The sequence below is a fragment of the Chrysochloris asiatica genome, unplaced genomic scaffold (genome assembly GCF_000296735.1).
Source record: "Chrysochloris asiatica unplaced genomic scaffold, ChrAsi1.0 scaffold00085, whole genome shotgun sequence".
NCBI classification, from domain to species: domain Eukaryota; kingdom Metazoa; phylum Chordata; class Mammalia; order Afrosoricida; family Chrysochloridae; genus Chrysochloris; species Chrysochloris asiatica.
Window position 1 is genome coordinate 739,565 of NW_006408603.1, and position 14,511 is coordinate 754,075.

The 14,511-nt window shown below is 43.4% G+C and overlaps 1 protein-coding gene across 2 annotated transcripts in view; it reads left to right on the forward strand.

The window, feature by feature from the left end:
* TSPAN2 (tetraspanin 2) overlaps positions 1–14,511 on the forward strand; it is a 62,240-nt gene that overhangs the window by 20,387 nt on the left and 27,342 nt on the right. For both annotated transcript variants that reach the window (XM_006865866.1, XM_006865867.1), the window contains exon 2: positions 3,711–3,813. In XM_006865866.1, the coding sequence (XP_006865928.1) occupies positions 3,711–3,813 (103 nt within the window). The remainder of the gene's footprint in view (positions 1–3,710; positions 3,814–14,511) is intronic.

A 14,511-nucleotide genomic window follows, 5' to 3' on the forward strand; every position in this document is an offset into this window, starting at 1 on the left:
CTGAAGGTTGGATGAAACCCTAAAACTATTGCCCTGAGATCATCTTTAAGCCTTAAACCAAAAATATCAACTGAAGTCTTCTTAAAATCAAACAGTAGTTTAGCTTAACTAGTAAAAAAAAAAGAAGAAGAAAGTCTGCCTTGAGCATTGTGTTCTTCTAAAAACTATATGTTGTTGTTAAGTGCCGTCTAGTCAGTTCTGACTCACAGTGACCCTGTTTCCAAAACACAGCTGGTGAATATGAACCACTGACCTTGTGGTTCAAACTGACCTTACAGTCCAGTGCATTATCCTAAAGCACCACACCACACACAATTTGATCTCACATATATCATTCAAAAACAATATATATGAGATCAAATTGATAACAGCAACTTGAAAGATGAGATAGAAACTTAGGGGGCAATGTTAGTGGAGGAGGAACAACTCAGAAAAGGAGAGTGAGAATGCACGATTCAAAGAATATAATCATTGTCATTAAGTGGTACAAATGTAGAAACTGTTACATTGCTGTATGTTTTGCTGTGTATATTCTCAACAGCAATAACAATTGTTTTATTTTTTTTAATTAAAAAAAAAAAAAACCCACAAACCCTTTCGGAGCACAGCTGTATTCTGACATGCATGGAGTCATCATGAGCTGAAATCCACTCAGTAGCAACTGGTTAGGGTTAAAATTTGGAATAGAAGGGCTTAAAGTCCTCTCTCAGGCCATTTCCTGAGACCACCATCTCTCCCACTGTGTGGAATGTATGAGGTGATGAGAACCTAATGACACTGGACTTGTTCACTTTGTTCCTGACTACACTGGAGTCTATATACATTTTTTAACAATTCCTTTTTTTTTTTAATTTTTAACTTTTCTCAAACCATTTCTAGTCTGTGGTAGATCAACTAGAGTTAGGTAAACACAGAGTATTTCCTGAGCCTTACAGGAATGATGCCGTTAAAAAGGAGGCCACTTTACAAAACGGTGTCACTCTCGTCACCAGCAGCACCAGCCCTGGCCATGTCTTCACCCACAGAGTCCCCGACACAGTACGCAGTAGCGCCTGGGAGGATTCCCCTGCACACAATGATGACATTCAGCTGAGCCACAGTTTCCTTGACCCAGAAGGAAACCCGTGTGGTTTGGGTCCAGGGGTGTGGATGAGCAAGCACAGCTTTTTTTCTCCTTGCCCGGTGGCTTTAAATTGCAACCTCTCTTTTTATTTTCCATTATGCATCAAACACATCTGTGCCAGAAGTGGACAAATGTATTCCGTCTGGGAGGATGTTCCCAGACCACTATAAATTAGAGTTTGTGTACAGAGATTCCAAAAATGTGGCCTGGTGGTGGGGTGTCCCTGAGACCAGCCACCTCCTCCACAGTCTCCTTGGTGGCTACAGGCTTTGGCCTGACGCCTCTGTCAATAAGTTCTGCTTTGTATTTGGAAACTTCTCCTTTCACTCAAGTCGCTGCATAGGCCAGAATGGGCAGGGCTGGCTAGGAGACTTTGCCAGACAGATCTGGCCAACGCAGCCTCTGGGTGCTCCCAGAAAGGTACTTTCCTAAGGGCATCGTGCTCTTTCGTGACCTCAAAACTGGGTTGCCTCCCAAACTGAAGCCCTATGGGAGAAGATTCTCCCCCATTTTTTCAGTATTGAGCATATAAACCAGCCACCATGTAACAATTTTTTTTTTTAAGAAAGAAAAAAAAACAATGTTTTCTAAAGTCACAAGAGCAGTCATGCAGAAAACTTGGAAAATATGGTGCAAAGTAAAAAAAAAAAAAAATCACCTGTAGCCCCAGCTTTCAAAGATGAAATATTGTTAATGTTGTAGCTTGACTCCTTCCAATGTGTTTCCATGCCATACTATGCTTTTTAAAAATGCAAAAATCTTTCAAAAAGTGGTTGAGCCCAGTTCTTGTCACTGTCCCGCATATTATCCAATTAGTACTTTCCTCTAAGTACTGGAAAATTTTAGTTATTCCATATTAGAGAATCCAGCTGGTAGAACTCGGCCCTCTGATTTCTCCTCACTGATGTACAGTTGCTTTTCTAAAGAACCCAGCCACAAACCGGGACAGAAGGGAAAGAGAGATAAAGTCATACAAACAAACCCAGCCACACTGTCTCACAGGGTAACCCTGGGTCCTTAGCAAACAGCCCCACAAGACAGAGGCCTTGTGTTTAAGAGGACTCTGGTCTAGCCCTGACTTGTTTCCTTATTAAACTTCTATTTGTATGATTATCATCCTTCTATCTTCTTGCCAGCATCTGTGAAAGCTCTTCCCTGTTTGGGAAGGCGCAGTGTCTAGATTGTCCATCTGGAGATTGGCTAGAGCAGCGGAGCGGTCACTGGGTTGAGGAGGCTATTTTTACATCTCTGCTCCATTTCCCATAGTGCCTCTGGCACAGAGGGTGCCCAGTAAATATCTGCTGATTGATTGATACAGTGAATTTCAACAGGGGAGTTTGTGAAGGATACCATGGCTGGAGCTTGCTGGCTGGCGGTGCAAGCAGCCCTGCAACACAGAAAAGATTCCTGCTCCAAAGCTTGGGCCTCACAAAAGCCCTCAGAGGAGTAAAGGCGAGGAAGCAGGTGATGACTCTACCAGCCCAGCCGCCGGCCTGCCCAGGGCTCCCTGCGCCAGCCCTCCACCTCTCCGCGGAGCCACACAGCACACAGAGCTCACTTTTTCAGAAAATTAGTTTTTCCCTTTCTCACTTTCCATGGAAACTCAAAATAGCAACAACAACAAAAAACAGCCAGTCTCCCTCCCTGCAACCATCCCCAGGCAGTGTGGTGCCCCATGATGAATGTGGGGGGGAAAGGGTTATAGACATCCCTAAAAAAGCTTTCTAATTGGACACTGCACACTCATGAGGTGTGGGTGGGATCTGAGGTTAGTGTGTTTCTTCCAATTTAGAAAAAGCGGGTTTCCCCCAGGTCTGAGAGTTCATCTTGCTCTTGGTGACCCAGTGGCAGAAACTCAGTCACCAGTCACTGAGGTGGTAATATCTAGCTGATTCTGACCCCATGTGTGCATGGGTTTTAGAGACTGTGGCCTTTTGGAGGCAGATCACCAGGTGTGTTTTCAGAAGTGTCTCTGGGTGGGTTCCAACCTAGAGGTGTTATCAACAAGAAATCATGCTTGATGGCAACTAGTTTTAAATTGCTGAATGATCTCTCAGCTAGCGATGGAAACTGCAGTGGTGAATAGAAACTGATCTTTGGCAATCCTCACCCCTCACTTCATGTGGTGTCCAGAGCATGAGCCATACCTGCCATCAACTTTTAGGTTAACAGTTGAATACGTAAACATTTGCGCCAGCCAGGGACTCCAGGTAGTGTTGGTGATGAGGTACAAGTTGCCCAGGAAAGGATAGAAAGATGGGACAGATGCCTTCCAGGGGGAATGTTCTTGGAACATTCCTTTTGAGATGTCTTCCAGACTGTCCTGTGCATGTCCCATAACACAAGGCGTGTGGCAGGATGTGAAAAAACCCTGGGCTTGAATTCAGGAAGCCCTAATATGATACCAGGGAGCACATCACTCTACCTCTCTTGAGCCTCTGCTTCCTCCTGTCAAATGTAACTGGGGGGGTGGGGGTGGGGTGGTCAGTGATCTCTGATGGGTGAAGGGCAACCTTCTACATCCTGTGACTCTCCCTGTTTGTGCACACACTCCCCCTTCCCTTGTAATGTGTTGTTTACCTTTCAGCTGGCAGGGTTGGCCGTCATTGCTTTTGGACTATGGTTTCGGTTTGGAGGCACCATAAAAGATTTATCATCAGAGAACAAATCCCCAGAGTATTTCTACGTGGGTGAGTGACTTCAACTTCCCTGAACTTTAGCTTGGGATGGTGTTGCACCAGAGGGAAATCAGTCTTAGCGAGTGGCCTGTGCTTGGACAGGGAGGGACAGAGGTGGAAAGGAGCTGAAACCTGAGGACACCACCACCACCACCACAACCACCACACACACACACTCTATCTGGCTGTCAGGGACATATGGATGAGTTGGGAGAACACTCCACCTATCACCTGGCTCAGTCCCTCTGTTCTTCAACAGCAAGGAACCCCAATAGGAGTAAGAGTAGATCCCTTCAGCAACTTCAAGCAAAGAAGTCCAGAAGAAATGTAACTAGAATTCATGTCCACAATGTCAGAAAGCTCCTTTGTGCCCCCTGAGTGAAGTGAAACATCATACAGTTGTCCACCTGGGCTGACAAGGGTCCTGCTGAGTTGGGATCTTATTTTGTAGTCTTGTATTTTTTAAATAGTCCAAAAAAGAAATATAAGTATGACTAGGGATACAAGAATGGAACCCTGGAAGTGTAATGGGTCACGTGTTGGGCTGCTAACCTCAAGATCAGCCGTCAAATCCACTAGCTAATTCATGGGACAAAGGTGAGGCTTTCTGCTCCCATGAAGATTTATAGCCTCAGAAATCCTGTACACGGTCGCTGTGAGTCTGAACCGACTCCACAGCACACAGCAGCCGGGATCCAGAGAAAGAGGAAATTTTGGGTGGAAGGAAGTGGTGAAACAATAGCTCTGCTTTCTGTCTACAATAGGAAAAGGGGTGGAGTCATAGCCTCAAATTTTGAGACAGTGTTTGGAGTAGGAGCTGATGGTTATTTCACTGGACTTAATTCCATCTGATCTGCCTCTGGAGTCCTTGAGGAGCTCAGATTGTTCAGTACACAGCCACTGACCGAAAGGTTGGTAGTTTGAATCCACCCAAAGGTGGATTTCAAAAGAAAGGTCTGGTTTCTGAAAAATCAGCCATTGAAGCCCTATGGCGCACAGTTCTTCTCCGATATTCAAGAGGAGTTTGTAAGAAGATTCCATTATCTGTCATAAACTTTTTGAAGCCCCCTCATGGGGGTACCTAAAGTCACAATCAACTTACCCACAACTGATTTTATTTTTTATCTACTTCTGGTGTCCTGTGGAGTCCTGGTATGGTGCTGTGGGTTATTGTGCTGGACTGCAAAGTTGGTTTTAATCACAAGGTTGTCGGTTCAAGCTCACCAGCCTCTCCTTGGAAACACTATACGGGGTTGCTACAGGTCGGCTTTTCTCATTCTCCAGCCAAGTGGGCCTAGACTCTAGATTTCAAAAAGTTCAAGAACCCCCTCTCTGACCGGCTGTTTTAAGGTCAGTGCTAGACATAACCGTTAGTTGCCTATGGTAAGTTCTGTGCTGGGAAAATAGGAGGGGTCTGCACAGCTAGAGTGTATCTCTCAGGAAACGCAGAGTTCAGCCCCACACAGAGATATGGTCATCTTGCCCAGACTGTGTGACCTCCTCCAGGATTCTTGCCCCAGACAGAGCTCCCTGCTGTAAGGAGAATATCCCCATCAAGTAGAATACTTTTAGAAGAAAATGATAGAAAACCCATGAAAAGGCACATAACAATTGAGACATCCCCCACTTCATCAAATCTTAATCATAGTTCATTGTAAAGCATCCCCATTATATTAAATTCCACTAACAAAATTTTAAATGCAGCCAGTTTAACTATGACACGTCATGAGAATTGCATACTGATTTCAGTAATGTTATATGTAAAATGTTGTTGTTGTTAAGTGCCTTCGAGTTGGCTCCGACTTTACTAGAGTAGAAAGCCTCATCATTCTCCCGCAGAGCGGCTGGTAGTTTCGAACTGCTGACCTTAAGGTTCGCAGCCTGATTTGTAACCACTACACTACCAGAGCGCCTTGTTATGCATATCAAAATTGATTAATTATGGGTAAAATACATACACACACATATATATATCTATATATAGATAGATAGATAGATATAGATAAAGATATACACACACACACACGTATATATATTGTTGGAGTCCCAGTATGGCGCTGTGGGTTAATGCCCTGGACTGCAAAATCAGTTTGAACTGCAAGGTCAGCAGTTCAGGCTCACCAGCCACTCCTTGGAAACCCTATACAGGGTTGCTATGGGTCGGAGCCAACTTGCAGGCACTTAACAACAACGGCAACAATATATGTTGTTACTGTTGTTGAGTGCTTCCACGTTGATTACAACAATGTCACACCAGGACTCCATATATATATATGTGTGTGTGTGTGAGAGAGAGAGAGCACTGGCTACAAGGTCAGTTTGAACCGCAGGGTCAATAGTTCCAACTCACCAGCTGCTCCTTGGGAACCCTACACTTAACATCACAACAACATATATATGTGTATATACATGGAGATGTGGAATTTCCAGAATTAGTTCAGCACTCAATAAAGTCACAAAGAGTCTCCGTTCTTTCCTTCTTCCTCTTCTGCCATCTTCAATATATTCTCAGCCTTATATTGTATATCCTTATGAATACAAAATTGTTGTAATGGCTCCAAGCATCATATCCTTGTACAGCAACATCCGAAGGAGGAAAAAGGAAGTTTCACCTCAGATGACCATTTATTGAAATGAATAAAACCTTTCTCAGAGGTCCCCAGCAAACTTCCCATTGCAGCTTATTGGCCCGAATTGCATTATGTGTTCATGCCTGAATCCTTCATGGTCAAGAAGAATTAACTGTGCCTGGCTCCCTGATTAATGGAGAGTCACTCCCAGGCCTGGAGAGGGACCCAGCCTCCCTAGAGGTTCTGTGACACTTGAACAAAATTGGAGGGGTTTTTTTACAAGGAAGAAACAGAGGGACCTGTCATAGTACTTAACACTGAAATGCTCTTTTCCACCCACAAGGTTTCCAGGTGTCACATACTGTTTCATCCCAAAGTTAATACATGCATTTAAGTCCTCCTTGAGGGATTCCTGTGCTGGCTGGCTCTGAAACCTTCCCAGAATCACCTCCTCTCCCAAACAGACCCTTCATGCTCTGAGGACAAAGCTCAACTCAGAGTCAGCGAGTCCACCTCTGTGTCCCCTGCTCCAGGACCAGGTGGAAGGGAGGGCAGGAGAAGGACATTCCAGGAGCTGCTTATTTCATAGCTGTTGCCTCTGAATTCAAATGCAGTTTTCACATACTCACAACTCAGTACCCACCGAATTAAGCACAGCAAATGCTTAATTCTCTCAACTTGGAGGACCTCTTGGCTCTCCAGATATATAGACAGTTGTTATTGTTGTTGTTAAGTGCCATCAAGTTGTTTCCAACAATAGCGACCATGTATACGGTTTCCGAAGAGAAGCTGGTGAGTTTGAACCTTGTGGTCCAGTACTTATCCTACAGCACCACACCAGAACTTCATTAAGAGGCAGTATTTGATGATAAATAACATGTAGCAGTCACAAGCATGTAATAAGACATAAACACTGAATGTGAGGGAGAGCCCCAGTCTCAAGGTGGAGGGGTATGTCAATGGGATTTTGAAGGACGGATCAGTTTGAATAGTCTGAGCTTATTTGTGTCTTGCATTAGGATTGGCAAATTCAAGATGGCAGGCAGCTACCATCTTTTCCTTTGCCTGTGACAAAGTGGTTAATTGTTCACACTTCTAGGAAAGTCTTCTTGACCCAGCTGCTCCCGGTCCTGTGTAGCTGATGTTCAGGGTGAACTGTTTTCCTTGTTCTGAGGTCTATCATTACATGATGTCTTAGCAGAGTCAGTCCCAACACAACGGGGTAAACCTTTTACTCCTCACATCTCAGGAGGTGTCAGTCTGTCTGCTCCTTACTGTGCTAGTAGGTTTCCATGGAACCTGATGTATGAATGTCTCATGTCTCTCAGATGTGGCTTTCGTGATTTTCTAGAAAAAAAACAAAAACAAAAAAAAACTACATTTGTGTCTGGAGGTAGATAAGGAAGAGTCAACCCTTAGATAGAACCTAAAACACAAAGAAGCAGCAACCAGTTCCATTACATTCAGTCAGAAATTTTCTTCCAACTCGTTTGGCCAAAATTACCTACCTAAAACTCATCCATTTACCACTTCTCATCCCCAAATCTGAGGGATCTAAATCTCTGTAAGATGATTTTTCTCTGAGACTAAGCTAGAAATTTTTCAGTGATAATCAAGAACAACCATTTCTGAAGGCCATGAAGTCCTAGGTGATGTTAAAAAAAACAACATGTAAAATGGAGTCTTCTCCCTCTCAATGGTAATAAAAATCTGGCTATCTAAGAATCTCTCCATACTTACTTCAATTGTCTGGATTTCCCCAAGTGTTTGTTTTTATGTAAACAGTCAACATATTCCAGCAGGAATACCTCCATTCTTTCCATTCTCTGCAGGCTGTGTCATTTGGGAAAACATATAACCTACCCATGGATACATCAACCATTACTTATAGTCCTGGGCACTGGAGTCACACAGAAAAGCAAAAGAACACAGTATTTGTCCCCATATAATTTACCATCTATTTGAAAAGATTCATGGGCTTCACAGGTGAATTTACAATAACAATTAGTATCTAACTAACTGCCCACTAAGTGGTATTGCCAGTGGGTGCCTCCAGAGTCATTAAAAATGGCAAGGCCAAGGATTTGAGTTAGGTTTAAATTCAGTGTCTTCAGTGGTGAGCAGGAAGAATGCGTGGAGAGGAGGAAAGGTTCTGGGGGTAAGAATGCACCAGCGCATCTACAGGGCTGATCCCGCAAGTCCAGGCTGGGCAGAGAACTCATATTACAGTGGAGAGGACTGAGGCAAGACCAGAAATGTTCTGGTGGGAGAAGGGACGAAGGACAAGTATAGAGAGCCTTAAATTTGCTTGTCTGTTTAACTTGCTTGTTTGGTAAGCAATAGAAGTATAATTTTGAGTTTGGGGCAGGGGTTGATGTACACTGTATTTAAAAGAGCATACCGTAGCAAAATGCATTAAAAAGTAGTCACAGAACAGAAAAACAACATACTAGATTGGTTCTGTAGTCAGGCCTGAAGAAATAAGAGCATAACCTAGGACAATTGCAGTAGAAACTGCAGAGAAATTGACAGAAAGAACAAAAGCATTGTTAAGTCTGACTTACTATATGCAGGAACAAAAGGAATCAAAATGACAAGAGATATCAGTGCTAGATTGAGTAAAACCAAGAAGTAATAATTGATGATTCTGGGATGAAAACCTGAGTTACAGAAGTAAGGAGACTCCTGCTCAATCTGGAGGGGCAATTACATGGAACTAAGGATAGAAGCACATTCCAGGAACTTTCTCCTTCTGTGCTACTTCAGAAACAAAGCAGGGACCATGTTAGCTGTTATGGATTGAACTGTGTGTTACCCACCCCTGTCGCAAATATGTGCTGTAAATCCTAACCCCTGTATTTTTGGACTCCTGATATAGTGCTACAGAATCAGCACTAGACTGCAAACCACAAGGTCGGCAGTTCAAACCCACCAGCTATTCCTCAGAACCCCTACACAGGGTTGCTATGAGTTGAAACTGACTCGATGGCACTTAACAACAACAACAGATAACTAAGACATTGTGGCTGTTGTTAAGTGCCTTGGAGTTGATTCCAACTCATAGCGACCCAGTATAGGGTTTCCAAAAAGCAGCTAGTGAGTTTGAAACTGACCTTTCGGTCCAGTACATTATACTACAGTGCCACACAGAATAGCAATTTCACAGGTGTAGATTTGGGTTCAATATAAGAAGTGTTTTTAATGATTTGATAAGTCAAAAAAGTGGAATAGACTTGCACAGATGAATGTGAACTAACTAGTTGTCATTGAGTGGATTCCATGGTGTCACCGTGAGTTGTCTGAGTGGAAGTACTCCACAGGGTCTTCAAGGCTGTGACCTTTCAAGAGCGAATCTTCAGGTCTTTGAATTGCTAACCTTCCTGTAGTCGCCAAAAGCTTAACTGTTTTTGCCACCTAAAGTCTCCATTAAACCACGAATACAGCAAAAATCACAACAGGGTATTTGTTAATCCAGGAGGTTACTATGTTGAGTAGGAGGATGAGCCAGTTCTACACAAACATTCCTGATTCTGTTTTCTAATTCAAAGCAAAGCAACAGTCACTGCTTGAGACTGAGGAGTGAGTTGTCTCTCATATCTTTATGAATATATCTGTCAGGACTTTTAATTGCAAATCATGATAACTTGACTCAAACTGACTTGAGCAACATTTAAAACAAAACAAAAAAATAATGGCACTGTAGACTAAGTACTGGAGTGCTAACTGCAAGGTCAGCGATTCAAACACACCGGCCCCTCCTTGGAAACCACATATGGGTCGCTCGGATTTGGCTGAAGCATAAAACTGAAAGGATTAGTACATTGGCTTTCTCATACTGATTCACAAGTGGTATTTGTGGCATGGGACTTTTGGATTTCTGGTGTGGTGCTGTGGGATAAAGCATTGGACTGCAAGGTCGGTTTGAACCACAAGGTTGGTGGTTCAAATTCACCAGTCACTCCTTGGAAACCCTTTACAGGGTTGCTATGAGTCAGAACTAACACCACAGCATTTAGCAAGAACAGCAACACAACTGAAAAGCCCAGCAAAAGTACTCATCCTAAGAACTCAAATGATGTGATCAGAGTCAGCTCCTGGCTGTGTTTCTCCATTCTTGGGCATGTTTTCTCTCCACATGATAGAATGCCTTCCAGTGGCTCTGCTACATCCTCTGGAGTAACTCCATCAAAAGAACATGCTATGTTCATTCCAACAGACCCATCTAAAGTTCCAAGCCTAACTCTCATTGGCAACATTCGCTCCAGTGCCTATTCCTGAACCAATCATTGTGGCCAAATGCTTAGGATTGGCTTATTGACTTGAACCTGGGCAACTTGCCTACCTTGGAGCTTTCAGTGCTATTCAAATCACATGCACTGAGAGCAGAGGAGGTTCATTCATTTCTCCAAAAGAGAAAAAGAGGAAATGAATTCTGGATAGAGAAACAGCCCTCACAGCAGGGCCCGACTCCTTCCTGCTTGTTCTTGGTGGCCTGGGGCATGGATGTGGGTTTACCTACCCTTAGTTCTTCCTGGGTCATACCTCCCTTCTCTGAGACAGCCCTGAAGAGGCTGGTGAAGAAGATGCTCATGGCCTGTGCTCAGAGTTGTTGTTGTTGTTAGGTGCCATCAAGTCGGTACCAATTTATAGTGACACAGCAGAACGAAACAGAGTTAGGGGAAGTAGATAATCATGGGTTCTTAGCACGGGAGACTTAAGGACCTGAGGGTTAAGCGATAGGGCTGGAAGTCAGTGAGATTACACCTGGTGTAACATCTGCTGGTCCCTGGGCCTATGCTCTGTGTTAATTCTCTTTCTTGCTGTATAGTGGCACCAAGAAAGCTTCCCTATGAGGTCAAGGACTCTTTCTCCACTTCAGGTATCTCCTGCAAGGGGAATAAAGATTGCAACATATACTTTTTACAGAGATTGATATTTCTTTTCCCAATAAGAAAGATAACTGCTTTCTAATGATAAAATGAGATAAGATCTACACTAGGATACCATTTATGGACTTGCATAGTGAACAGGGTGAAGACTATGAAAAAGCAGGCCCCGTTTTTGGAAAATCTCACTTCATGTGGCCCAGCACGGTTCTCTGATATGTATATTTTCTTTTCAGAATCAGTTCCAGAGTAATCAGCCCATTAAGCTCTTATCATCCCTTTATTAAAGAATGTGTGTGAACAAGTTTGGCATACTCAAGTGACTCTTAAAGAAACAAGTCATTACAACATAGGCTCTTGCCTCTGAGAGGGACCTCAGAAGCCACATTGTTTAGTTCTTGGCTACTTGGGCAGCTGACTGACAACGTTTCTAAGGAAATTGGTTTTATCTTCTTGGGTCCTTGGTTCTTCCTTCTTGATAATGGAAAGGAAAAAAGTCCTATTGTAAAGATCTGGACTTGACTTCAAACCCCGGGGAGCTATACATCCTAAGACAGGGTAGGGAGAGTCCAGCTGTGGGGGCAAGGTGGGAAATTAAGGTAGTCAGACTGACTGCCGCTGCCACTTCTGATTTCAGCACAACACCTGGAGGCCAACCCTGAGTCTCTATGCCCACTGGTTGCTAATGTGGAAAGGGAGAACCATGGCAAGAACAGAGCTGGCAGCAAGAGGACTAACTTGGTGTTTCCAAGAGCCTCTTTCGTTTACTGTTGCAGGGATTCCTGGAAGATGCTCTCGAGTCCTCCAGCCTCACTGACCTGCCCATTTGACTTCCCAATCTCTGGGGCTGTCTCTTGGGTAGACAAATGTCTTCTCTCTCCCCGACCCCCGAGCTTTCTTTCTAGGAGTGCAGGGTGAGGAGCTATCCCCTCAGCGCTGGAAAGCTGTAGAGACAGTGTATGCTCAAGCACATGAAGTCATGTCTGTGAGCAGAGGATATTAACAGGTTTTCTCCGTGAAAGAGTTGCCCACACAAACAGGAGTCACTTGGCTCGCTAGGATCACAGCCCAACTGCAGCTGACTCTCCTTATTGAGTTCAGGGTCCCGGAGCCAGGCTTCAAGTGTGGCTGGAACTTTTGTCAGGAAAGAGTTCACGTGCTGACCATGAAGGGGTATGACTTGTCTTTTTAAAGACTGACTCACTAGTACTATTTTTTACTTCTTGGTTTCCAGTTGTACCTGAGAGTCACAGCTAGTAGAGATGTGCTATAACTTACATTGTTGAGACAATTTCTGCAAAGAATTTTTACAAGAAGGTAGAGTAGATACCTATTTCCACATTGCAGATAACCAAACTGAGGAGTAAAAGGAATTACCTAAAGCCATAAGGAACCCTAGTAGCATAGTGGATAATGAGCAGGGCTGCTGACCACAAGGTCAGCAGTTCAAATGTACCAGTCACTCAGCTCTGCTCCCGTAAAGATTTACAGCCTCAGAACCCTATAAAAGGTTACTGTGAGTCAGAATTGACGTGGAGACACACAACCAACACCACCAACACCTAAAGCCATGGTTGGCAAACTTAGATTTCTGACTGTAGTGCTGTAGGATAAGCACTGGACTGGTTGGTGACTGCAAAGTCAGAGGTTCAACCCCACCAGCCACTCTTTGGAAACCCTATACAGAGTTGCTATGAGTCAAAACCAACTTGATGGCACAATAACAACAATTACAACCATGTCCTTTCAGAGGAAAACCCAATCAATAATCATCAATTATAGACTTCTCAAGCACTTTTGTCAAGAATGATGAAAAAGTACCCTACTGCAAATTTAATAGATCTCTAATTAACAGGGTCTCTATGGGTCGGACCCGACTCGATGGCACTTAACAACAACAACAACAATTAAGAGAGTCAGTGTTCTAATGAGGTCCCACTGAAAGTAACTTAGGAATTAAGGGTATGTGCTTTGGATTAACCCCTTGGGTTCTGTTCCAGTTTTACCATTAGCTAGTTGTTCAGTCTGAAAATAAATTAATTTCTCTGTGTCTCAGAATCCTCCACTGTGAAATATGACTGTTACAACTAGCTACCTCATGTGACTGTTGATGTTATTAGTTGCTGTGCTGTTGTCCCTAACTCATGGCAAAATCCCATGCACAATGGAACCAAACGTTTCCTAGTCTTCCACCATCTTCATGATCAGTTACCAATTAGACCCTTGTGATCCATAGGATTTTCATTGACTGATTTTTGGAAGTAGATTGCCAGACTTTTCTTCCAGGTTGTTCTTCGTCTGGAAATTCCACTAAAAACTGTTTAGCATTATAACAGCATACAAGTCTCCACAGACAGATGGGTGGTGGTTATGCATAAGGTTCATTGGCCAGAATAGAACCTGGGTCTCCCTCATGGGAGGCGAGGATTCTACCACAGAGCCACCATTGGCTCTCACCGACCTCACAGGATTAGTGTATCAGATAACACATTAACATACTTAAGCACCATACCTGTTGTATTGTAAGCCCTCGATAGATATTAACTCTGATAATTACTGTAATTGAGAGCAGGTTAAGGAAGAACTCAGTCTGTGACAGTCATGATAACATGTGAGGATTCAGGAAGAAAAGATAAAGCTTTTAGTTTAAATGTCATTTAATCAGAATGAAAGAATATTTATAGTGTTGAGACTTCTCAGCTGGCACATTCTTGAGGTGATGTATATCCAGTGCACAGTGCAAGTGCCACAGAACAGGCTGAACCATCAATAAGCAGTGGAGAACACTATTAGTGTTGACTGACTTCATGGCTTAATACATGTTAAGCACTTGGGGCAGTGTCTGAAAAATAGTACCCAATAACCAATAGGTGGTCCTATTGATTGGAGAGAATTCATGTCTTCATCTTTCCAATGAACTGAGTCCCATCCAGAATTTCAGATGCATAGTAACTGAGTCCCATCCAGTATTTCTGATGCATGTGTGGTTTCAGAGGACGCTGGAAAGGAGAGAGAGCTTCAGAGGCACAAAATGTCTTTAAGTGAAAAATGGTCATTAGTTAGTTGTATAAAACCATCTGCTGCCAAAAAGCCACTAAAACTGATGGTAATGCCAATAACCAGTCCCTGAAGGGGAGGAGGGGACTTTACAATGAGTTCATGTAGTCAAAGCTTTTAAGAGGTCATACCATCCGATGGATCTTGGCTGAAAGCAGAGACTATCAGAAGGATGTTTACCTGTGCTTTATTGACTA